At 54.5% G+C, this 24357-nt stretch overlaps 12 protein-coding genes across 12 annotated transcripts; 8 read left to right on the forward strand and 4 right to left on the reverse strand.

The window, feature by feature from the left end:
- Positions 1-1302: 1302 nt before the first annotated feature.
- Positions 1303-5128, reverse strand: N657DRAFT_615634 (uncharacterized protein). The gene is made up of 5 exons (XM_062790469.1): positions 4382-5128; positions 4228-4328; positions 3489-4174; positions 2971-3430; positions 1303-2900 (listed from the first exon to the last, which is right to left on the reverse strand). Exons 1-5 carry the CDS (start codon positions 4746-4748, stop codon positions 1356-1358), a joined length of 3159 nt encoding a protein of 1052 aa, XP_062648482.1. The 5' UTR covers positions 4749-5128; the 3' UTR covers positions 1303-1355.
- Positions 5129-6698: 1570 nt separating this feature from the next.
- On the forward strand, positions 6699-7547 carry N657DRAFT_670628 (uncharacterized protein; the record flags this gene model as incomplete). The annotated part of the gene is made up of 4 exons (XM_062795551.1): positions 6699-6811; positions 6933-7132; positions 7200-7304; positions 7357-7547. 4 exons carry the CDS (start codon positions 6699-6701, stop codon positions 7545-7547), a joined length of 609 nt encoding a protein of 202 aa, XP_062648483.1.
- Positions 7548-8690: 1143 nt separating this feature from the next.
- On the forward strand, positions 8691-10401 carry N657DRAFT_330558 (uncharacterized protein). The gene is made up of 2 exons (XM_062786856.1): positions 8691-8933; positions 8989-10401. The coding sequence occupies exon 2, from the start codon at positions 9071-9073 to the stop codon at positions 10022-10024; it is 954 nt and encodes a 317-aa protein (XP_062648484.1). The 5' UTR covers positions 8691-8933; positions 8989-9070; the 3' UTR covers positions 10025-10401.
- A 147-nt stretch (positions 10402-10548) lies between these two features.
- On the forward strand, positions 10549-12964 carry N657DRAFT_330583 (uncharacterized protein). The gene is made up of 4 exons (XM_062786857.1): positions 10549-11006; positions 11084-11278; positions 11362-12452; positions 12534-12964. The coding sequence occupies exons 1-4, from the start codon at positions 10779-10781 to the stop codon at positions 12568-12570; spliced, it is 1551 nt and encodes a 516-aa protein (XP_062648485.1). The 5' UTR covers positions 10549-10778; the 3' UTR covers positions 12571-12964.
- Positions 12965-13003: 39 nt separating this feature from the next.
- Positions 13004-13945, reverse strand: N657DRAFT_670631 (uncharacterized protein). Its single transcript, XM_062795552.1, has 2 exons — positions 13443-13945; positions 13004-13372 (listed from the first exon to the last, which is right to left on the reverse strand). The coding sequence occupies exons 1-2, from the start codon at positions 13876-13878 to the stop codon at positions 13104-13106; spliced, it is 705 nt and encodes a 234-aa protein (XP_062648486.1). The 5' UTR covers positions 13879-13945; the 3' UTR covers positions 13004-13103.
- A 462-nt stretch (positions 13946-14407) lies between these two features.
- On the forward strand, positions 14408-15591 carry N657DRAFT_679551 (uncharacterized protein; the record flags this gene model as incomplete). Its single annotated transcript, XM_062796196.1, has 4 exons — positions 14408-14560; positions 14685-15153; positions 15214-15322; positions 15378-15591. 4 exons carry the CDS (start codon positions 14408-14410, stop codon positions 15589-15591), a joined length of 945 nt encoding a protein of 314 aa, XP_062648487.1.
- Positions 15592-15655: 64 nt separating this feature from the next.
- On the reverse strand, positions 15656-16152 carry N657DRAFT_643470 (uncharacterized protein). The gene has a single exon (XM_062792563.1). It carries the CDS (start codon positions 15913-15915, stop codon positions 15679-15681), a length of 237 nt encoding a protein of 78 aa, XP_062648488.1. The 5' UTR covers positions 15916-16152; the 3' UTR covers positions 15656-15678.
- Positions 16153-16895: 743 nt separating this feature from the next.
- On the forward strand, positions 16896-17804 carry N657DRAFT_679553 (uncharacterized protein; the record flags this gene model as incomplete). Its single annotated transcript, XM_062796197.1, has 3 exons — positions 16896-17011; positions 17128-17298; positions 17378-17804. 3 exons carry the CDS (start codon positions 16896-16898, stop codon positions 17802-17804), a joined length of 714 nt encoding a protein of 237 aa, XP_062648489.1.
- Positions 17779-18854, forward strand: N657DRAFT_330635 (uncharacterized protein). Its single transcript, XM_062786859.1, has one exon. The coding sequence runs from the start codon at positions 17883-17885 to the stop codon at positions 18633-18635; it is 753 nt and encodes a 250-aa protein (XP_062648490.1). The 5' UTR covers positions 17779-17882; the 3' UTR covers positions 18636-18854.
- On the reverse strand, positions 18855-19627 carry N657DRAFT_330636 (uncharacterized protein). Its single transcript, XM_062786860.1, has one exon. It carries the CDS (start codon positions 19524-19526, stop codon positions 19074-19076), a length of 453 nt encoding a protein of 150 aa, XP_062648491.1. The 5' UTR covers positions 19527-19627; the 3' UTR covers positions 18855-19073.
- Positions 19628-20656, forward strand: N657DRAFT_330630 (uncharacterized protein). Its single transcript, XM_062786858.1, has one exon. The coding sequence runs from the start codon at positions 19728-19730 to the stop codon at positions 20391-20393; it is 666 nt and encodes a 221-aa protein (XP_062648492.1). The 5' UTR covers positions 19628-19727; the 3' UTR covers positions 20394-20656.
- A 391-nt stretch (positions 20657-21047) lies between these two features.
- On the forward strand, positions 21048-22414 carry N657DRAFT_632691 (uncharacterized protein; the record flags this gene model as incomplete). The annotated part of the gene is made up of 4 exons (XM_062791157.1): positions 21048-21208; positions 21346-21646; positions 21694-21846; positions 21902-22414. 4 exons carry the CDS (start codon positions 21048-21050, stop codon positions 22412-22414), a joined length of 1128 nt encoding a protein of 375 aa, XP_062648493.1.
- Between the last annotated feature and the right edge of the window lie 1943 nt (positions 22415-24357).

A 24357-nucleotide genomic window follows, 5' to 3' on the forward strand; every position in this document is an offset into this window, starting at 1 on the left:
ATTCTTCTCCGTCATGGAGGCGAAGAAGGCCTCGCGGAAGGCACAGAGGAACTCGAGCTTGCTCACGTGGTTGATATGCATGCGCATCAAGTGCTCGATCTGGCGACCGTACGCCTGCTTCAGTGGCCCAAAGCAGCCGACATCGAGTGGCTGGAGGTAGTGCCAGAAATGTAGAGGCATGCAGAGCGTGATGATGTTGTGCTCCTGGCAGTAGAGCTCGAATTCGGTCGAGTGGTGGCTTTCGTGGCCATCGAGGATAAACAACCGGTTTTGCCCTTTGTACGAGGTGCTGTATGAAAGTCGAAGTGCTTGATCAAATTGAGGCCCACGGCATTGGTAGTCCAGCCATTGTCGGTAGTTGCGATACGCCAGTCGGCCGGGAGATTGCACTCGGTGTACCAATTGGCGAGGTGGTGCTGCGCGGCCAACATTATGAACGGTGGGATGGCCCAGCCGAGGGCATCGACTCTCTGGATTACCGTTGCCTATTCGCGGTTACCAGGCTGAGCCATCTTTGCCTTGGTACAGCCATCCGAGGTTGTGACCACCATGCCCGCGAAGATGATGCCCATCATAAAACCCAGTCTCGTCGAAGTTGTAGATATCGTCATCTACAATCCCATACTTGGCCTTGATGTTCTGTACAAGGGCAAACCACTCGTCAATGACCTTTGGATCCTCGCATTTCGCCCTGTGGTAGTCCTATCTACGCGTATAGCGCGTGCGGAGCTCTGGCCTGCGTTTGCCGACAGGGGGCGTTCGCGTAGTAGATGGTTGGCCATCTCTTCTACACCACTCAATCTAGGTGGGAATGCGCGTGTAGATAGCTCAATCACATACTAAACTATCGCCTTCTCTTCTAGATTGGTGAGCTTGCGCGAGTTGGCCGGGAGATCGCGTCGTACAGGCCGGCCAGCGCGTCGGTAAGAGAGTGTTGAAACCGGCACATTGCAGAGCTTGGCTGCAGCTCGCAAGCTTAGTTTCTTGTCGTTTTGAAGAGCTTCGAGGGCCAAGACTACCCTGTTTTCCTTTAAGGTAGGAGGCATATTGGGTTGTTGAGAAAATACGTGCTGAGGATAGAGGTGGCACATCGCGTGAAATAGTGTTCCGCTCGCTTATCATGTACGTTATCGAGACTAGTAAACCCTGGTTGTTGTGAACCCTTTAGCTTCACCGGGTCATACCCCGACCGTTGCCATTGCCTCCAGGAGTCCCTTGTGGAGTAGGAGCTTGTAGACTCGTTACTACACCTTGATACGGACACTTGAATCGGACAGCAGATACTGTGACAGAACTGAAGATCGGGGGAACATCAAGATGTTATCTCAGTGCCTAGTACAGAACTATGCGATTATCTACTCAGTATTCCCCAGGCTTACCACCGACAGAACCTGTGTCCCATCCTTGGTCAAAGCGGAAATAACATCCTCAGACGCAGCCGCTGTCCTCCACAGTCCCAGCCCAATGAACTGCCCATTGACGGAATAATACATACCCACCATCCGACTCTTTCTCACCTTTCGATTCTCATCCCAGAACCAGTCGAAAGATTGCAGCGGGAGCAAAGGCTGCAGCACATACTGTCTTGCTGAAGAGTTGAAATCCACCTTTCTCATGGATTCAATGATTGAGGACCACTGAGAGGCAGAGAGGTCTTTGCCGAGCACGATTCCCGATCCTCGCGCCAGTCGAAAAGGTTTCAAGATGAAGTCATCCTTGTGGAACGTATTAGTCTCGGCAAGTTGTCGTAGCTCTGGAGAGCCGGGAAGAATGGTGGGGATGATGCCGTCGCTCAGGATCCTGGCCTGGGCTTGGGTGATGACCTTGTGCTTGTGCACAAGAGCATCGAGCTCTTGTCGTATTATGCCGAGCATTCTCTTGTCGTGGGCGATGAAGACTGTTCGCACGTCGTTGACGCTGCGCATGGCGATGTGTCGAACCATTTCTGGCGCCAAGGCGAAGAGCTCGAAGTCGTAGAGCTTGAGTCCCACTTGGTGGACCTTTTCCAAGACCTGGCCGTCGACGTTGATCAAATCCGAAGACGTCCTGACCATGCTCGCGTGAACATCAATCTCACAGTACAGATCGAACCCTGTTGGGGCGGTCTCGCTGGCTATGAGACGAAGGGATGAGGGCTTGACGGATCTTGGTCTCATCCCGGTGCGCTGCTCCACCAAGCCGTAGAGGGGGCTGTCTAGTGGAAATTCTGAGGACTCGCTGACAAAGTGAATAGGGGCCGACGGATCAAACAGCTTGAACAGACTGTCGAAGAGTTTTGCGTGGTCGGACGCTGGTCCAAGGGACGGATTTTGCCATTTGGTGTCGGCTAGCGCTTCGTAGGCACTGGCTGTGTAGTCAAGAAAGTTGATGGGAAACCTGCCATTGAACTCGCAGACTCTGAACTGGAAAGGCGAAGAAGTATTGCTAGCCGGGATGAGCACATCCGGTCTCAGGTTGCCTTGGTTTCCTTTATAGGGCCGGATGAACCCCTCTTCGGAGCCCATGGCCACCCACCGAAGGAGAGACTCGACCCGAGGCTCAAGTGGCATTCGGTTGGGAAAATCAGCTTCTTTGTCCGTCCACCACCTGTTGATAATATCAACCAGTGCAATTGTTAGTGCCTCATGGAACAGGTTTAGATTCTCCAAGAACTTCTTCGGGATGACCGCGGGGTGAGGGTTGAGTCGCACGGCATTCTTGGGAACCTGTCCGTACGGAGCAGTGTTGCGGAGAAGGGCTTCTCGAAAGCATTTGGTTTCCATGATTCGGGTGTCTTGACCGGCATCCTCGGGCGAAACAAATATCCCGTCGCTCGTGCTAGCAGCCAGTGATACTTGACGAAGCCAAGGACTCTTCTTCCAAAGCAGGTTGGGCACCTCTTGCTCGACAATCCTAAAAGACTAATTAAACCAATATGTCAGCCAAAATAATTTCTAGAACAATCCGCCGCATGGTGTGAAAGCAACCTACGCTGTCAAACGATGCCTCCATCCTCATTCGGATGAAGGACTTGAACGGCATTGTCTCCTTCATAAAATGCCGATAAATCATCTGTTCCGGCGACTTGTCATTACCGGCAAGAGCACGCTCAAGCTCGGAGCAGACAATCTGCCATCCATCGTGCACTCCTTCGAGTCCCAAGCTGTACAGCATGTACCCGATATGGTTCTGAACAAGTGCATGGTGCACTCTGTTCCAAACTGCGTGGACATCATCCGTGACTGTGCCTTCCAGGTTCGTGAGGTCGAACCCCTGCGCTTCAAGGGTTGGGCCGTGAAGTCTGACGCCGGATAGATCGCGGATAGCGAACCCTTGTATTGCCTTGGTACGTCGGCATACTCGGAGGACGGAATTTTGCGCATGGAACTCAAACCCTATCCCGTACCGTGCCAACGGATCCAAGGAAAGCTGCAGAAGGCTGCGAACGTATCTGCGCCTCCTGCGTCAGCTCGCAACATTCAGGAGAAATGACGGAGTCGCATGATTACTTTTTGAACCAGAGAATTCTGTCGTTCGTCGTGTCCAAGTTCCAGAGCATCTCAGCGTAAGTCCGACGACCACCTCTTGGCCTTTCCATCAACGCAGCGGCCAAAACAAGCATTTCATTGTTCTGCTGGGCTCTGGACTCCAGATTCTCCCGCAAAATGCAAGTCATGTACCTTGCATCACTGGTGTTGCTTTGGCTACCGGTAGCAGCGGCAACCTCTCCAAACAGCCAGAGATTCTTTGGCACCAGCTTCTTCAGAAGCGAGGTCATGGTTGGCGCTGCAGCTGCAGACCAGCATGGCTCAACCCGCAAGGCAGAAGTGATCAGACAGGCAAGCGAAAGCTTGAGGTCGTATGTGTACCCGGGTACAGATACTGTTCGGATAGATGCCTGGGCTACCGCTCGATTGGCAACGGTCTTGATAGGGGTTGCTTCAGGGAAGAAGTGGAGCAAGGCAGGGAGGTGTTGTGAGAGACAGGGCACTACTATGTAGTAGTCCTCGAGACCAGCAGGCGAAGGAACCTCCAAGAGGTCCAATAGAGGTCGCAAAAGTCTGTCAAACGGCCCAAAAAGTCGCACTGAGAATCTCGGGATGGTGACAAACGAAAGGGCCGGGTTTAACATGTTCGGGATGTCATCTGGTCCAACTGGCTGCAGAAGGCCATGGGCAAAGCATGTCCTGTGAAACTGGAGATATGTCAACAATCATCAACAAGGCTGGAGAAACGTTGGCAGTATACCGGATGCGTAGGATGGCCCGTAACGAGGCATCTCTCCCAGTCCAGAAATGAAGAATTGATGTTAAGTATAGGCCATTTGGACCCAAGTTGCATCCATTTCTCTTGTGTTTGTTAGGATTCCCTTCGATTATAACAATGATAGGTCTGTACGCACCTAGCATCACGGCCGAGTTTCGAAGTTCGTAAGTGATGGACGATGCTGTTTTCTCGTCACAGCAAAACCATGAGGTACAGAACGCGAAGATAGAGCCTGGATCATCTTCTTTGGATTCCATGCCATTGGCACAGAGCGTGACGGGGAGCCGAAAGTCATTTGGCCGAAGAGGTTTCGACAAACTGAAGCCATCCGTGACGGGCAGAGTCATCCACCGGGCCGGATTGCCTGGTCCTGTGATCCGTGCTCGGGGTTGGTCGGTACCATCAAGCAAAGTCAGCGTTGCCAATCGCTCATTGACCAGCTGAGCGACGAGGCGCTTAGTGGTCTCTCCTCTGGCTGACGATCGATAATTTGTCACTGCCATGGCTTCTGAACAGGAACTAGCGGGAATCGTGGTCGACAGAATAGGTGTCCGCGATGAAACTGAGTTTGAGACTTTGAGGGAAACCAAAGGGATGCTTAACCATGATCGAGAACATGGGCGGGCAAGTCTTCGCGTTCAGCCAGCCGCATAATTATGTGATTTTCACTACGGCGCGAGCGGGAATGACGTCTGAGATTGAAGAGTTTGAAATGAACAAAGAAAGACCAAGATCTTCGCCCTCCGAGTTCAGCCGCGGGAGTGCCCCATCGGTGTCTCACAATACTATGCATTGACTGGCGCAAGTCCAGCGATGCCTCCGATTGTTGGCTCGGATACCTTCACGTTGTGAGACTTGCCGATCGCGATGTGCATGTCGCGGGCTTCTAAGTGATTGCTGGGTACGCGCGTGTAGCTCAACACGATAGATACGATTACGAATGGTCCGTACGCAGCCGCATCACAGATTAACCAATGACAGCTCTAACGCTGAGACATTTCCGCCAAGGCCAACTGAGACATGGCAGTCTGTCTCCTTGATTTCTGCCCGCGGCTTCAAGGCGATCTTCGTCAACTTTCTCTTGCTCTCTCTACACACGTGTCGATGCTGCCCCTATTCCGAGCCTTGAAGCGCATTGACAGTGTCTTGATTTCGAGCCCGTAAAATTGAGGATTGAGTTAGTGCCTTTGAAGATCGACTGCATTGCGTGGGGTCTGTTCAATGTCAGTTTCCAATGAACATGGGACTCACCCGAAGACATCCAGTCATGAAAACAGGTTGCGGGACAAGCCTAGTGAAGTTACCGTGATCTTCAGAGTCCGAGACGTCATATCAGCAACAATGCCAGGGAACAGGACAAGTAAGATTCGAGTCGATCATCACTCGCCCACCGAAGTTCGAAGTCCCAACGACACTGGGACAATCCAAAAAGAATCTGACATTCGGCTCGGAACTCCAAGGATGAATACCTGTCTAAACCATCACCCCGTTCAAGGGAGTAATGCCATATCCAATCCACTTCACAACACCAAGCCCGCTCTTCCCACCTTACCAAGCGCTTTCCCCATTACATCTCAATTCAACAGGTACCTTAGTCATGCGGCTCTCAGCTAGCTTTCACTATCCTGCTCGGCAACGCCGTTCTCGGGCTCGCTATGCCAGCTTCTGCTGGTAATCCTGCTGACAGAAGGCCCGAAGGCCGCCAGGGTCAATGTACACCCAGCGGCGGTAACAGCCTCCGCAGTACCAAACCCTGCTGCAGCGGGATATGTCTTTTCACTGTATGCGGTTGATTGAGACGTCTATTGGAAGCGAGGCCCGGTTGAAGCGTTGTGGACTCAAAATATGTTGGTCTCAGACGGTACTGACCCTCATCCTAGGGCGAGCATCAGGCGGTGGGATGATTCAACTCTACTCCGACCTACTTGACATTGATGAGAATGATGTGAACAGGATCAACCTCTGGTTGCCGGTGGTTGGTGTATACGCGCGAGGGGAGATTTTTTCGGATCATGTGAAAGGATGGACCTGTCAATCGCTAAGCTAATTTTCGCGTACCGTGGTCCTATTACGGAGTCATTTGTAACGTGTGGGTATCTCAGGTTCCAAGCGTAACAAAAACCCGGTTTTCGTCCGCCAAAAACCGGTGGGTCCTCCATTTGCCCCGCCAAATTGGGCTCCCGCTGGAAGGTCATCAGCTTTAGTGGACCTTCCAATTTTTCGTGGAAAACCTAATACAAAACGCGCGCGGCCCGCCAAAAGAAATGACGAAGTGGAAGGGGCACATGACTAGCCTTTACGTGCCCAGACCTTCCAAAGACGCGTGGCCTGCAATGAAGTGCGCAGCGCAAAAAACATCCGTCACTTTATAAAACACCACTGCTATCCACGGCTGGCACCCTAGGACAACCCCCAATCCTCTTTCCTTTTTCTTTTTTTCTCGCCCGATTACCATGGCGGCCACTGCAATTGAGGATGCTCGCATACGCGAGGCGATGGAATATTATCTCCTAAACCTGGAGGGTTACGGTGCCCCAAAACACTTCAAAGCCTACAAGCCCAAACAGTAAGAGTGGAAGGTCGGCCGGTCCCCTTCTTCTCACGACGACTCTCAATCCCATCCTGACACCGCTATAGGACTAGTGCTTCAAAAATTGGGACCCAATTCCTGAGGACTGGGCCGCCAGACAGTCGACCTGGCCGCTAGGGCGACCACTTCCCGGCGATCTTGTCGATGAAGGCAAGCTGCTCCTTTTTATGAAGGCGAAAGTTGTAAGCCGAGCCCCCCAAAAGGGGACGCGATTGGAGAAGCAGAGGAAACGCCGCCTAGACGCTGCTGTGGCCGTAGGACAAGCTGCCGCCGCCAAACGGCGACGGCGTGATGAGAGTAAACGCTCCCTAGCCCGGTCGGCTGGGCAACCAGCCCTATGCTCCCCCGCTAAGCCTTTGAGCAGGCGAGACCATTGAAGTCGCCACTACTCCGGCGGCGGCGGTGGCAGCGACCAAGTTCGAGGAGGACGACAACGAGCCCCTGATCGCCGCCCCGGCTCTCGAGCTTCGTACACCGTCACGATCAGTCCGGGACGCAGCACTGTCGTACAACGGCTCGAGATGCCGAAGCGCGGGCGACCGAGGGCGCCGGGCCGCGCGCCGGCGCCCACGTCGACCGGGGTGCCATCCCGCGGGGCCACTTCCCCCCAACTATCTTCTACTGCTGGAGAGGAAGAGCAGGGGGGCGTTCCCCAGCTTGCTACAGCATCTCTACCGCCGCCGTCGCCGGCGGTCGACTCGAACGTGCCTAGGTTTGAGGTCCCTTTAGATATTCGCTCTATCCCGGATCTGTGGCTCCTGTGGAGATAGGAAGGGTCGAGATACCCCTGGAGCTTGAGAACTGTACTGTCGCGAGATTTGAAGTCCTGAAAATCAGTGTGTTGAGCCTAAAAGATTAGTGGATTGGGCGCCAAATTTTCAAGGTGCCAGACGGCCGGGTTCTAAGGGACCGAAATGGTTTCCCGGAGTTGAAGCTCGTAGACCTCGACAACCATAGCAATGCATCATTTATAAAGGGTATGAATCGAGCAGCTCGTCGAGTTGCATTGGCTTAATGGCTTGTCAAAGTTGTTTAACTGATTCTTACTAGGTGATTGCCGGGCAATACGGGAGGGCTGTCAAATTTACCTCTCAGAAAGTGATATCAAAGGGCTTTGGCGGTTTTCTGCGGGGGTTTCCAAAAACGAGCCATACGTTTCAGACCTGAGATATCCCCCTGACATCGAACCACATCGTCATTGATCAGAGGTCTTGCTTGGCGGTTTGCATGGTCACTAGCAGAGGTCACCGTTTCATTTTGGAAATCAGCGGGATTGTCAAGGAGACCGACAGGGAGGAGATTCGCATAGCAATTGCAGCTGCTCGAGCCTAGTTTAGCAACCGCTGGGCCGCCCCTATCGCTATAGTGCTGCTGTCATTGCAGCTATGAAGACATAACGAGAAGACAATCATCAACGGGTTGTGTCCGAAATTTACCTATAAGCTTTACAATAAGACAGTCGCCACTAGGCTGGGTTCTGCTGGCGTATTGCCCTGGCTAACACGTTTTGATGTAGACAAGGAATTCGAAGATCTGTGGAAGATCATCTTCGATCCCGACTTCGAGCGTATATACGAAATAAACCTGTCTTGGGAAATGATGTGGTCGATCCGTTGTTTCCTGGTCGTAGGACGTGACTTCGAGGTAGTGCGCAGCTTGGGGATGAGAGTTATAGTCCCTGAGCAGTAACTCCCGATACCTTAACTAGAGCGGCGTGTGGGTAGATCTCAACATCCGGACGTTGTAGAGCTCTGGTTCATGTACAGCCGTGGAGGTCAGAAGTTGAAGCGCTCTAAGGACCAGATGTCTAAGCCGCCCCAGGCTTCTTCTCTCGGACCACAAATCACCCCAGATCATACCGAAAGCAAGAGAAATGCATAGGCCGCCTCACTCTTCCGGTTGGTTCCGGTGAGCCAATAGCATTGTGGCACACACTTGAGGAAGAGAGCTGAAACTAAACCCCGCCTCTGGGGCGCAGCCTGCAGTGCTCCAGGACTGTTTCTCCTCACAAGGCTCACGGCGGCTTTGGCTTGACGACCGACTCTCTTACCTGTACTTAACCATCTTCTTTTGGCGCCAAATAAGATAGCCATTTCAGGTATGTAGTCAACCAGTCTCTGGGACCAACTGGCAATACTGATCCTGCCAGTCAGAACCTGAATTGCATCCTAGGTGCCGCCAATACCTGGGACGACTCGCTCAAAGGAAACCTCCAGTCCGAGCACCCTCTCTGCCATGGGCGAGCCCTTAGCTAGACGAGTGAACGTCTTGGAGGAAGTCAGGGATGCTCTTCTCTTCTCCCCAAGCCCTGCTCAGCGATCCGTATCCAAGTCCTTCAACGACATACCCACGTATCTCTTCCGAGTGCATGGTCCGAGCACAGTAGGAACTACCACCACTCGCCAAGTCAGTTCCCCAGCTTGCGACCATGGCCTGAACAAAAAAGACCTTTTTCAACTCCAACCATGGGAGGCTGCCCGGTGTCTGGAGGACCACTTTTGGTGGAACAAGCGCCACGACGAGAAGGGGGATTGCAACTTCATGTCCTGGTCGAGCTCTCTCTTGTTCGTCCTCCAGTACGGGCTATACCGGCAAAGCAAGGACAGGCGGGAGGGCAGAGACACATGCCTTTCGCAGGTATATCTGCTTGTTCTCGACACCCGGAAGTTCCCCAAAGGCACATTCATCAAGGACTTGGACGCAATCGAAGCCTTCCATGGATACGACAAGAACCTAGCACGGATGAAGGCTATGCGCACAGAGTACAAGGACAAGGACAACTCAGACGTGTATTTTTACTATGGGGAATACCTTTCCCAGGGACGCCTCGACGTGAGCGGCCGCTGCCGGCAAACTTCAATGCAGCAACTCATTGATGCCGGGCTGTTCAACCTATGCCCCGAGCTGGCAGACCCTACACGGCGGGATCAGTGGGCGAAACCAGTCAACACCATCCGGGAGAAGATTGTCCATGGCTTGGCCCTGGCTGCCAACAAGGAGGAAGTTCGCACCGCAATCACCGTGGCTCAGGCTTGTTTTGGCAGCCTCTGGGCCCTCCCTCTAGCCGTGATGTTCCTGTCCTTGAGGCCGCGCAAGCCTGACGGCATAACGATATTCGACGGGTTCCGTTCGATGTTTACCGGTAAGTTATGCCAGAAGCAGGACTTCCACAATGCCCGATGTGGATAACCGCTTTTCTCAAGAGGCGCCGGCTAACCCACCTACCTACGATGTAGATGGGGAGTTGAAGGCGTTTGTTGGGAACATCAAGATTGACTCCGAATACCCACGAATGCCCGATGTGAACTTGTACCGAGAGATCACAACGGCGATCCAGACTCACGTACGAGAAGCCAACGCTGCGGACACAGGAGACGTGTCTGGGCTGGAGGATTTCTTACAACACTTGCACCTGTCGGCTGGCCGTTAAGCCGGAGCGACGAGTGCAACAAACTGCTGGTATTGCGCGACATCACCTTCGGTTGGCCAAGCTAAATATCACTTCCGTTAGCTGTTTTAAGTGAAGTTATTTGGACGAGAGCATCAGTTTGACCATCTGTCTTGACTAGACATGTTTTCTTGACGTCGGAAAGTCGTAGTGGAGGTGTATACACCGTCACCGTGGCGCAGCAATGTCTGGTTCCCAATGACAATTAAGTACTGTACCTACCTTGAGCTCGAGCCTTGAGGCAAGGGGCAGTGCAGAGGTTGTCTTCCCCGAATCGGTAACCGGAAAAGTGAAAGTCGGGAACTTGATTGGGTTGAATGGCCATTTGGCGCACGCGGGCAATGATGGCCCGGGACATGCATGTGTGGCGGTGAGCGGAAGTGAGTCGAGTCAGCCTTCTGTTTCCTGTAAAACCTTTCTAGCCTCCCTCCCTCCCTCCTCTTCTACCTTCGCACACCCCTACGCAACCTGGGGTGATCAAACTGAAACTCTCAGATGGCAACTGCATCCCGCCTTCAGCGCGCCGCCACACGTCAACACCCTCCGGGTCCGGGTTCTCAAAGACGAGTGAGGGTCGTTCCAGCAGCGCATAATGTCAACAGTAGTAGCAGTAGCGGGAAACAACTACCAGCGCAAATTCCCGCCGGCTCGCACTCCCAATATGCTCAAAGAAACCAAGGTCTACCTCTCGCAGTGAATTCCCAGCCCCAGAAGAGAAAACGCGTAAGACAACCGAGCCTTAAGTATACCCATACGAAATAGAGGCCTATCTAACCGTTTTTTTCTGCGAACGGATGCAGAAATTCTCCTGGCTCTGTTGCGGAGACTACGGCAGAGCCGCAGCCATATGGGGCTGTCTCGCAGTCATTAGTCCCCTGTCTTATTTCTTGCTCGACTGGTTCAGATCGCAAGACGAGACGTACGCGAAGAGAATCTACGAGGAGCAACGGTACCAGAGCGATATTGAGGCCAAGCGGCTGTGTGTGGAGCTGAAGGTCGGTTCCGTCCTTTAAGGAGCTTCTGGTCACGCGCTGGCGGTCTCAATGCGTTACTGAAGCCACTGCTAACAATATTTTAGGCAGCGCAACTTCCCTGGTCACATCTGGGACTGGATTGCGACCAGATTTTCCAGTCCCCTCTGCCCACGCGCTACCATGTTGTCGAGAACACAGTGGCCCAGGCAGCAAGGACCCCTAGCAAGGTCCAGGCCGGTATGCTGGCTGCTCTGAAAGTTGCCTGGGGTCTTCAGGGCACTGATGCTCTGCTTACCATACTTTCAACCTGCCTACTGGCGGGCATCACGGTTTGGGTCATCTTGCCTGGCAGACGATCTCCAGCGACCTCCTATCGAAAGTTGGAATGTCGCTCGCTGTCTGAACTGGGCTCGGAGAGTGAGGGGCATCGAACCGCAACCTATAGCCCGAGGCAGAATTGGCAGGACATGAGAGTCCGACTCCGACTCCAACGGTCATTTTTACCGCATAAGGAACCATCCTCGCATGCCGAAGGATCAACCTTGTGCGGCGATGGACGAACGGCAACTGGAGAACTTTTAGTACCATCCTCACATACCCAATCCACAACAGACAATGACGGAGATGCCTCAGAAGAGAGTACAGCGTCAGAAACAGCTATGAGTCTGAGACTGGCCCACACAAGCAACCGAAAAGCTACACAAAATCACTTGAAGCGCGCTGAAGGAGCGGCGGTGGTGACGGCGGTATCGGTATCAAAGTCAGCCAGGGCAGCAGCGGCGCCTAAAGGTTCAACGACGCCATCAACCACGGCATCGGCATCGTCCTCCATGAGGAGTGGGCAATCACTGTTGCCGTATTGGACGTGGGGCGGACTGTCACCGACACGCAGTGTAGAGCTAACAGCAACTAAAGCCTCCGCGCTGCCGTCAGCCACCCCACCGTCACCTATTTCAATTTCAACTTCAAGTCAACCGCCTTCATCACTGTGCCGGAGCTCAGGGGGGCCAGGAGCCGGCTCGTCTTCCCAACAAGACAAGCCTACCCGGACGATGTCTTCGTCCTGGGACGCGCCATCGCGGACAGAAACCGCTGCTCGGGCAGCGGCCGTTCCGCGTACATCCACAAGCCCTCCGGGTCCCGATACCTGCGCAGCAGGGGAGCAACAGAGGTACAAGCATCAGAAAGTGTGGTCGTGCGTAAGTCGTAGCCCGTGTACCTTATTGAATATCGTCTTCAACGAGACTGGATTGCTAACAAGCAATAATGCAAACAGCACCTATGTGGAAGCGGTTTATTTCCTCTTAGACTGACCTCCCAATGTTTACCTCAATGCTCACATGTCGTGTGCGAATACTGCTACATTACAACGGTTCTTCCGCAACTCCCGCTTAGCGAGGAGAAAATACAGCGGTTGCCGGATGAAACTTCGAGATGAATTTGTCTTCGTTGTCCGAGGACATCCTCTTTGCTATATTAGTATGCAGGCGAGTTTAGGGGAGCATAGTGGCTCTGGTCAGCTAAGTCACTACAACGAAAGGTAAGGTACCTTACACTGCAGACTTGTTAACTAAGCAATGCACTTCGTTCACTACTACAACCTTCGTTCAATAGTGCTCACCGAAGTCGAGAAAATGCAAACAAATATGTAGATCCCCAACAGGGTTAAAGGGCGAGAGCCTGGGTGGAGAATGAAGCATGCATTCTATTTTCTGTGTTTTATCTAAGGCATTCTCACTAAATCCCAACGTATACTGCCCGCCTGCCTGACCCACCGTCTCTGCCACAGTCCCCTGTTCTTGCCTCTCCCGGTGAGTGAAGAAGCGCGTTGCGAGCATCGCTGCGCTTAGAAATCAGGCTTCTTCTGAATGTTAAGGCCGCCCTGCCTGCCGTGGACGATGGTCACGTTGGGGCCGGGCAGCTTGGTGAACTCAATGGGAAGGACGTCTCCGATCTTGGCGACATCCATAAGAACGCCCTTCTCGAAGTTCTGTGCGACGAGGTAGAACGTGTTGGAGGGCTGGATCTGATACGTGACGCCGGGCTCGGGGGTAAAGGTAGCACTCGGGCCGTTGCCCTCGCTGCTGGACAAACCGAGGCCGATGACCCAGTTGCCTTGTTAGAGATAAAATCAGCATAATGCGCACTAACTGCATGTTGGGAGTCAGAAGCGTAGGTCTCTTACCGGCCTTTGCATCAGATTTGTCCCAGCCCTTGTCGGCTGGGGCCTTGATGGCGAAAGCGTTAACAAAGCCAGAGGAGGGAAGTGGCTCGGCGGAGAAAGTCGGGGCTCCGTTGCTGGCCAGGGCGAACTCAAGGGTGGTGCCGTTGGTGACGGTGCCGTCGTTGTTCATCACACCAAGGGTGACGTCGCGGGTCATGCCCACCTTGACCTGGACACTCTTATCGTCGCCCTTGTGGGTGCCGACAACGGCCTTGTACTGGGTGCTGATGGTAACCTCAGCCGTTTGGCCTACGGCGGTGGAGAAGTTGCAGAAGACGTTGGAGAAGATCTGCTCCTGCACCTTGCCGTTGATGATGGGCTTCTGGTTGAACAGAGAGTAGTTTTGGTCCGAACCGTTCTCGTTTCTAATGGTGATGGTGTACTTGTTAGGGGCCATTTTAGCGGTGTTGGGAAGCTGGATGTTCTTGTTCTGGAGTGATCTGGAAAGTGAAGCTGATGAATGACGAGGATGATGCTGATGCTGATGCAGATAGTCTCTCAGTTCTTGAGGGGATTCTCCTTGCTTTTATGCTTCCTGCCCTCGCGCTCCGATGGCTTAAGCTATCACCCGCCCCTCTTACACTCACATGCGCACGCCGCATCCGATGGATCGTTTTCGGACTGGAACTGTTTTGGTGACGAGACCTCAGCCAGCCATCGTCGTGAATATGACGCGAGGCCATGCCCCCATCGGTGAGCGTCCAAGTGTAAGTATACAGCTGGGAACTATCGCACACCGCAGGAGATATGAAGGAGCCTGCTCCGTAACATCTGATAGGTCAGAAATCGTGGCATGGGTGAGTAAACTCAGCTAATGCTGATGCTACCTGTGGACTCTCGATGTTGAGGTTGAAAGGAGAGATGGTCTAGACTCAAGAGACCCAAGCACGCTATTCCGTATATGTCGACGTTGTCCGAGCTACAGCATGCAATCGGTGGCCCAGCTGCCGGCGGAGATCCCGGGGGAAGGGAAGCGGGCCGCCACCGCGCGCCTCCCACTCCTGACTATTGCCGCAAGTGCAACCGCCCCCCTGCCGTGGGCTGGAAGTCGTCAGCTGAAAGAGCCGCTGTATCGAGACGTGCATTGACGTTGACTTACAGCAGTTGTTCCATGTCCGTGTGCGCGACCATCCAACTTGGCTCCGACAACCATGCACGTCCTCAACTGAAAGTCCTTGTCACCATGGCTCGATACATCATTAGATCAGCAACAAGTACGGCGGCAAGCAGTCGTACGCCATCTTCGCCGAGGCGCCTCAGATCCAGGCCAACAGCCAGGTCATCACCGCAATCACGCGCCGCATCATCACCAGCGTGCATTACGTACCCAGCGGGGACGGTCAAGCCAACATCTTCCTTCCCAAGTCATGGTACGCCACGTGCGGGACCTACGATGTCGACACCGACTCCACCGCTCGCCAGGTCCAGGCCGCCGACAAGAACCACCTGAAGCCCATTGGCTCTGGGTGCGAAGTCATTGACCAGCGCGAGGTTGAGCTGGGCACGCGCACCGACGCCGGGGTTGAGGTGCCTGGCTCGACGCTCGAAATTGAGTGTGACAACGGCACGCCCTGCTTCGTCAAGCCATACACGCCCCTGACCCGGTTGGGCGCCATTGACAGCTTCGCCATCCGCACGCGAACCGATTTCATCCCCCAAGAAGCCAAAGCTAGTGCGTACCTACTTGCCAAACTATTACCAATCCTTACCACACTGACAGATGATTGCAAAGACAAGTACCTCGTCGGCTTCACCTCCTCGGTGCGTCCGAACATCGGCCCATACGCCAGCTTTGTGCCCCTACCCGGCAGGCTGTACCAGATCATGCCGTCCAGCACGCTGTACGTGGCCGTCGGACACTACCACTCGCGCGACCTGGTCTCCCGCACTGCAGAGCGAGGACACGACCTACAAGGTCGACTTTGAGAAGCTTGCCACCGACCACGTCCACCTGGTACACCGGGGAGATGGTGTGTTGACCATGGTCAAGACGCCTGCCGACTTTGACGTCAACAAATCCACTTCCTCGTCGGTTGTCGGGAGTTCCGTGCCAGGCAGCCCCCGGCTGGTGACCAGTTCTCCCGGAGGTGGCCAGGCATCACGCTTGTGATCATATCTTCATGGTCCCGATGGGTGGCATGGACTGGAGGACATGTGGCCAAACAGCAAACGAACAGCATCAAATTCACAATTGGGTTCAAGCCCTCCCCGAGGGATTCCAAAACTGTCTCACAAGCTCATCGTTGGTGTATGTCTCCCCTCTGACCCTCGCCGCAACATCCTCCACGACGAGTGTCTTGCCGTCCCGCGCAACAAACCTATACATCTCCAGCTCATTCTCGTTCCATAAGAAAACACCCCCCTTGTCGTCGACGAGCAGAAAAGTGTCGCCGGCGCCGGCGTCTTGTTTGACAAGGACGGGCATGAGGTTCATGTTGAACTGGGAACCGACGCTGGGGGTCTCTGCACACGTGCAGCACACTCCATATTACTACGGGGCAAGCCTGATGAGTTCAAGGGCTCCGAGGGATCATCGTACCTGCGTCAGCAGAGAAGTACGCCTCCATTTGCATCTTCTCGGGATCGTTGGACCAAACAGACCACCAGCTGGGATGCGAGTCACCAAGATGGACAAAGCGGCTGCTGTATCGACCTTGGCGGCCGAGACCTGCAGGAGTGTCCAATGTCGGAAGGAGGGACGAGGTTGCTGTGGGCAGAGCCGCCGGCGCGGGAGGAGGTTGAGGAAGTGGCTTAGCGCTCTCTGCAGACATGGCTCTGCGACACCCGTAGCAAGCCGAATATGGAACTTGGAGAATTGGCAGCGTGAAGAGTGATTGGTCCAGAACGTGGAGAAAGCGGGGAAAGGTCTTGACTCTGGATTGCGTTGTTGACCCTTGATACAGGTCCAGATTCATGTCTCCATCCATGTCCATACATGTAATTAAGTACTCATTCCAGTCACACGAAGTCGCGCCCTGGGAATTCCGTCCAGTCCATCACACACGTGGACGCTAATCTCATCGGGGATCGCCAGATGCAGTCGTCCATTAGTCACCCAATGCACCCGTCGCCAGGAAGCCTGCGCTAGCCCCGTTGAACGTCTCAGCTCTCACGCCTCGATGAGGCTAGCTGGTTTCGAAACGGCGGCGGACGGCTCATACGGTGACGGTGACGCTTCGCCGCCCCCTGCCCTGCATGCGTGCCGTTAGCCGCCCACTCAATGTGACGCGATCACAACTGCCAAACTTGACGTCTTTTCATCGCCTCCATGTCGCCTGAGACCTGACAGACTGGAAGTAATCACGTGTTACTCTGTGTATGGTGTTCCGTCTTCGGAGACGCATTGAATACGTCTGTTTCTGCGGAAGAATCCAACGATGTGTTCATGTCGATGGCCCTGACCTGGACCCAAGTATGTCGGCGCATGCCATGCCCGTGGTCGGCTTTCTCCAAAGCCCTGCCTCTGCCTTGGGGAGTTTCCTCAACCCGCTCAATGTCCCCTCGGTCCGATCCCGCGTGGGTCCACTCCAGTCAGTCATCACGGTTGAACACACCTCCAGCCCACCATGTCTCCTCCTGAAAATCACGACTGGTCGACCTTCCAGGTGTTCGAAGACCCTTGCGTACTGGACTGAGCCATCTTCAGCGGCGACAAACTCAAGGACAACGTCCGGGGCTTCTGTAACTGGATTAACAAGCTGCGCACTCAACTCCAGGAGAAGCACGCCAGTCTTGGTGGGATCCCGGCCGAGCTCGCCGACGATGTCCTCCGCCTGCTGAATCACTTCTTCCCCTCACCCAACGGTGTGGATAGCATGTATGTGAGCCAAATCTGCCAAGGTCAACACCGACAGTGTGAGATCAACACCAACGTAACACCTAACCTTATCATCTAGCTGCCCTTCATCCGTCGACATCAGCTATGGCCAACCGTCGCCCTCTACCCCGGTGTGCGTGGCCAAGCCCATCACAGTGTCTTTCAACAACCACCTCATCGAGATCGCGGATGGCCCGACGGCCCTCGGCTACATCTTCAGCATTGCCCGCATGCCATCTCAGGTCCGGCCGGCGCAGTTGATATGGAGCAACTACGTCGTGCCGTTACTTGCAATCTACAGTCGATGTCTCTACCTGGCGTACATCGCCAGCCAGGACTGGAAACCTCGCTTGTTGAACGTTCCATGGATGGCATGTGCCATGTACTTCAACGATGCCCAGGGCCGTCTGGCCATGCTCCTCGGCAGCACCTACGCACCGTCCTCTGCTGACTCTGGCCAACTTGCGGCTGCGAACGGGGCAAAGCGGAGCGCGATGGCCCTCTAGAATCAGACCATGCTCTCGCCCCTGGTTTGTCCTTCTCTATAACCCGGCCAGAACACTGAAACCCCCTCAAACCCGCCTATGATGGTCGACTCCATCATTGACGGGCTTCTTGCCCTCCTGAGGGGCCAGACGCTGGAGTGCCCTGGAGGTGTGCTTGTAGACCCTCCGAAGTACCAGCGGGCAAAGCGCGGCGACTGGCGGACCGTCATCATGGATCAATCAGCCGCTCAAACCAGTTTCGACAACCTCGCCACGCAACATAGAACCGCCTGGAAAGCAATACAACCCCCGCCACCGATCGACATCCTGCCACTGTCATCGGACCAGGTCTACGCCCATCCACACCTCCGCAAGAGCATCCGCGCCGCCCTAGCAGACATCATGAAAATCCGCTGGACTTCAAGCTACTGCGACGGCCGCGATGCTCCAAGCCCAACTCCCCTGGACGCAGCCATCATCAAGGCCATCCAAGTCTGTTTCTTGCCTCACACGTTCCCTGCCCCGCCGCCCATCCCGCCCGCGACACAGCCCACGCCCAATGCCTCGCTACCCGAAATTCCAGCCATCGCAATTCCAGGCCAGGCCCTCGCCGTCGGGGCTGCGGTACTGGCCATCTACACGCCCGACTGCCGGACCCGCGTCCTCGACATGTTGGAGCGCTTCTATTTCTGGGTGGAGGCCGGCGACGACGGCCTCGGCTTCGGGCAGCCATCCAAAGCAAGGCTCGGCCGCTGCTGCGAGACGTATCCTGTTACTGTCCTGACGTACACATACCATTTCCTTGTTGCCTTGGCCTTATCTACCTCTCTCGCATTACCACACAAGAACTAACTCGTCCGTCACTCCATCAGGCCGAGATACTTCGCCTCCCGTGTCCTCCCCCCGCGGGAGACAACCCACAGGAGCAAGACCCAGCGCAAGTCGTCACCCAAGTTCACGGGCTAGCCATGCAACCGCGATATTTCAACAATGTCATGTGCGGGATGCTGGCTGGCCAGGGGCCAACAGAGGTACACCTAACTGACCTTTCTGGTCGTTCCCAAAGGGATGAGTTGTTGATCTCTTCTTGTCTTGGGTAGCATCCAGGAAGATTTGACAGCAGCACGCTCAACGCCATGCACGACGCTACGGGTTTCAACCTGTACCGCAAGCCGTGCCGGAATTGCGCGGCATTGCTGCCCAGATTGGACGTCACTGTAGATGAGAAGTACCATGAACACCTGTATGAGCTGTATGGGTCTGATGTGCCGAATCGCGTGAGAGAGGATGTCACGTAGCGGCCAATCGGTGCACGCAAAGCAAGTCTGTTTCTGCGGGGCTTCCTTCAATCCCAGGATTACAGCAGGGGCCACGTTTGCAGAGCAGGAACGGAAGCTGTTTCTGCCATGGCGTTCCGCTACAGAAACTGTGACACCCCCCCGCAGGCGTCCCGGACTCTGGCGGAGATGAGCCGACTTTGGCTAGCTGAATCCAAACCCAGAAGAGGCAGCGGAGACTGGACGTTTCGGAAATGAGCAAGTTGTCTTGGACGACAACAGTTGTGGCTGGCTGAGAGGATGCTTGGTTCGGTCCAGACTCTGCTGAGTCTGCTCCACACTGGCCTTTGCAGCAAGTACTGGACACTAACGTCAGTAGCAACCTGAATGTTTCTCCTCCACCCTGTTCCCCCCTTGTCCTCCTGTCTTCTCCCTTGTTGACTCCGGCGGTCGGAAAGAGCCACATGGATGTTTCTGTTTTCTTCTCGGTCAAGCCGCAAAGATCCCGCAGTGTAAAGACATATTTGCATGTCGTGTCCTTAGAAAGGCCAACTTGAAGCTGGTCAAACCGCCTCTCCTGTCCCCAACTTCGCTTAATATCTGACCCTTTTCATCACCTCTGCTCTCTACCACCGCACCAGCACCAGGGCGCCCCAATAGATCCACAATGGAGGTCAACACTGGTAACATGTCGACCTTCTTCGGCGCCGTCGATGCCATGGGCTTCTACGGCGCGACGAACATCAACCCCACCGACATGAGGAACAACTGCGTCTCGGTCTCGCTCTGCCGTTTGCTGGGCTACGCCAACGTCCAGCAGCTGTGGCGCGCCGCCTACGGTTACGACCTGCCCGATCAGCCGCTGAGCGAGAGGGGCATCCGGAACCTCTGCGGCCTGACCGGCTGGCTCTTCCAGTGGCAGCGCTTCAACCAGGAACCTGGTGTCTCGGCCTACGACGTCATGATGCGCGACATCCAAATTCGCTTCACCACCTTGCGCGCCGTGCTATACATACGGGCAAATGGTACGGGTCACGCGGTGAACGCCTTCTTCAGCAACGTGATGGGCGAAGGTCCGCGCATTCTTCTCCTGGCGGACTGGCAATCCCACCAGATGGGCCAGCCGGTGCCGGGGATTTGGAGGGGCCTGTCAGCATCATCACGCTCGACCTGGACTGGGGGAATCCACACGCGATACAATCTTTGGTGGATAGGTACCGGAACGGCTTGTAGGCCTCGATCAAGTCGGCTGCGGGCAAGTGGTGCTGCTTTGATTCACGTGTGGCGGGTCATCAAGTCGCGTTTTGAAAAGAGTTTGGGGGCTGTCCTGTGAAAATGCACGGGCTTGTTCGCGTATGTTCCTGACTTACAGCAGAAGAATGTTGTTTCCAAATGGTCCACCTCAAGATGGTTGAGGCTTGTGACCCGCGAAACGATCGCGGCCGATAGGCTACCAACAAAGGGAGCAGCCGTAAACCACAAAACGCCCCCCCTGAAGAAAAGACGCCTGTCCGTCCTCAGGAAGCCTTGAGGTTCATGCCGAAGGTTGCGTGATGCAGCCGTCTGCAACACAGCCGCCCACAGCCGCCCTAATAGCCAATGATAGATTTCGCAACACCCACTCACTGTTGGTTCTGATCCCCGCGAACGGCTGTCACGTTGCGGCCGCCGGCCCAGGAGAAGGCCTTCGGGCGCCTGCTGTCGCCTAGTGCTCGGGCTACTTTAAAGAAACGCAGTCATCTTTCAACTCTCGCATACAGAGACCTAAGTCATGAGCGCTAGAATCACCCGTTATGTGTTGCCGGACGACGACTCAACAAACGAACAGAATGGAGCAAGTCCAACCTGAAGCTGGGGAGGGTGTACACCGCGCTGACCACAACACCCTTCGCAGCAGGACGCCGAGGATCCGAACCATGCCATTGGTGCCCGAGCCGTTCAACAATGTTAGCATTTCGACGCAGGCAGTGTTCCTCCAAACCCCCCAATGGCTCAGACATGGGCCCGGTTTTGCCCCAACCTCGATATTGTACAATACCGGGAGGCTCTCAGCAACGAGAAGAAACCAGAGCTTGACCGGAGGGCAAACAAGTTGGCCAGAGGGCGTGCGCCAACCAATTGTACAAGTCTTCCGAGTTTGGCTGGGAAGTGTGTTCCTGGTTCGATACCTTCGGCTTGATCATGGATGATAGAGTGCTTAGGATGTTAGCTCATTCGCTCTCCACACCCTACACAATCTTTGCTTGTAGCCGCAGGTCCCCAGCTCACACAAATCACCGCAACAGGGACAAGAGGCCATACGAGTTCGTGCGAACGGACGACAGTGGACAGAGGACCGTGGAAACGCGGATTCCTGACGCGACGCTGGGGCTCACAACATTCGACGACTATTTCCTCGAGCGCTGTTTTGGCTGCGCCGTCCGCGACTGCAAAGACGCGCATGGCGAGAGGCAGCCCGACCTCAGGCTCTCGCAGGACCGACTGCGCGACATGATGCACAACCCTCAGTGCGGCCTCGCCGTGGATGGCGTGGGGGGAAGACGGACCTCGTCTTCCCATATGCCGCCTACGAGGCTTAAAAGCGAGGTTCGGGCTTTGAAGAAGCCAAGCAGCAGATCTACCACGCATGCCAGACATATCTCGCCATGTTGGACGACCTGGTCCGAGACCCTGACAACGTGGCCGAGTACCAAACGGCCGACAGCAACGGATACCAGCTTTTTGCCTTCACTTCCTGCGGTTCTTACTGGGAGGTCTACATAGCCTGGAACTTCCTCAACACTTGTGTAAGTTTGACAGAGCCCCAAAGTGAAAGCCTCTTGGCTAATACTGTGAAACCAGTTCGTGGAGATCATCTGGGAAGGCGATGTGAAGCAGTTCAGCCGTGCATACGATCTGATATGCATCGTCGACCAGATTCACGACTACGCGGTCAACAACCACCGCGAATTCGTCATGAAGCATCTCGAAGCATGGCATGCCCGGCATGAAAAAACACGACAGCCACATGCAAGCAGGTCATCTGCTGAAACCTTACCTGCCGGAAGAAAACCGATGGATGGGACATCGGATCGCTCGGAAGATGAATCGAGCGAATCAGACGGAACAGACGCCGAAGACAGGAACAAGCCTGGTGACGTTGATGCAGACCACCTTGACGGCCTGATGGACCTTGATACGGGGTTGCCTGAATGGTTCCTCCTCAAACAGAGATCGAAATGGGCGAGGCAAGACAAGGCACAAGAGACACGAGAACGCAACCGGAAACTTTGCAGATCCGTCCCATCTCTGGACACCGACTCGCTAGGACAGAGAAGCAACGCCACAACCGCCCCCAAAAGGCAGAGGAAATGAAGCAACCGAGAAGGGAGCGCCGAAAAAAGGGGGCTTGGCTAACCAGGGAAGAAGAAATGAGGCAACGTCATAAAACCAGCAAAAACAACCCTTCGCATCACTCGCAGATCTGCCCGTATTAACGAGTTCACTGCCCCTATCAGGACTGACATCTATGGTCAACAAGGGCGGGCGAGAGAAGGCCTATGGGACGTAGGGATCCGTACAGTCACGGTACGATACACAACTGGACTCGGGGAACAGACGCGTATTGGATGTGTGGAATGGATGGATGGATTTGATTTCGCCCGGAGGCACTAAGCCTAAAGGGCCTTGGCACGCTAAATACAGTTAGGGTCCAAAAGTCTGGAGCACCCCACTTGTTGAGTCCAGCCCCCCGCTTTTTGTGGTACTGTAGCCTGCAAATATATCCTCAAATAACATTCCACAACCAAAATCTTTACTAAAATAGATAGATACAGTTGAAATCCAGGTTCCAGCCATCAATATCCTGTGTACCAACCCTTGGCTTTCTGACTGCGGCTAATCGTTTCGGCATCGAGTCGATCAGCCGGTCAACCTGAGCCTGGTCGATCGACCACCAACACTCCTTCAGCCATCTAGTAAACTCGGCAATATCCAGCTGGTTTTTCTTGAGTAACCAAACATCTGGATAAACCTGCTTCATTTTCCGTTTCAACAGAGCCCACATATGCTCGATTGGATTGAGATCTGGGCTGTGGGCAGGCCAACCGTCAAGCACCTCAACTGCTGAGTTCATCAGCCAGGTAGCTGAAGACGCAGAGGTATGAACCTTTGCGTTACCTTGTTGGAAATGCCGAGTGCCGTCGTAAATAGGAAGAAGGCCCACTTGCAATGCTTGCTGAGAGCTCCAGGAGCTATACCCACCCTTTGTGGTGGTTGGTAGTCACGTTCCATGACAATGAGGTCAGTCCTGTTGGAAAGCCAACAGCCACGAATGTGCCGCACCGTAGTAAATGGGTATCAAAGAGATGGGCAACCACTCAATTGATGATGATGTACCTGTCTGTGTTCTTCCAGAAGTTCCCTGCCTGTTCCTAATCCTGAGAATCCTGGTGCCAAGCCATTGGTCACCCCTGAACTGCCCTCTCTGACCACCTGCCAAATCCAACAAGTCCTCCCTCCTTTCCAGATGCCACCCCAAACCATGATTGAAATTGTGCCTTTGCCGTGACTTTGGAGATTGACGAAGTTTTTATCCCATTATTGAGAAGGAAACCAAATTGCAAAAGGAAGGACGTATGGGCATCAAGAGATCAGAATCCATTTTAGGAAGATGTGGATTAGTTGCCCTTTCGGGTTAAGCTCACCGGGCGGAATTAATTGTGTGTGTGTGTGTGTGTGTTGTTCAAAGGGGGCGGTTTCTTGTCCTCAGAGCGACCAGTTCTGGACCCTTTTGAGCAGACAGGGAAGATTTATATGCAAACCATGGGGCTGAAGTTCATGTACGGATTACGGAGTATTGAATGCATAGTGGTGTGGGTCCAGTCTGTTTGAGTTTAAGCCGCACCAGCTGAACGGGCTAGACATATCCACAACTTCACGTGGCCAAGTGAGGTTCTAGACTGGGCGGCGGCCGGGGCTGGAGGCTGCCGAGCAGCCCAGGCTCCAGCATTTGACGCTCCCCAAACGGTCGAAGTCATCTTTCCACCGGACAAGCATCGCCCAATGGCCGACTCGGAGAGCTTCCAGATCTCGCCCATCGGACGCTCCCGGCCCGGTATTAGACCATGTTGTATCATGTCAAAAGTGCAGCCGCATGGATTCACTACCTCGTGGGGCATCCGCAATTCTGACCGAAGTGGCCGTCGATATCGCGGTACCAATCATGCCACCATCTTCAGCTCTCCTACAAGCTCTGCGCCTTCCCCATTCCGGATATCAGGACCGGTACCTGCATTAGACGGTCCCGCGGCGACGCG

Source organism: Parathielavia appendiculata, assembly GCF_033297405.1.
Source record: "Parathielavia appendiculata strain CBS 731.68 unplaced genomic scaffold N657scaffold_4, whole genome shotgun sequence".
Classification (NCBI taxonomy): domain Eukaryota; kingdom Fungi; phylum Ascomycota; class Sordariomycetes; order Sordariales; family Chaetomiaceae; genus Parathielavia; species Parathielavia appendiculata.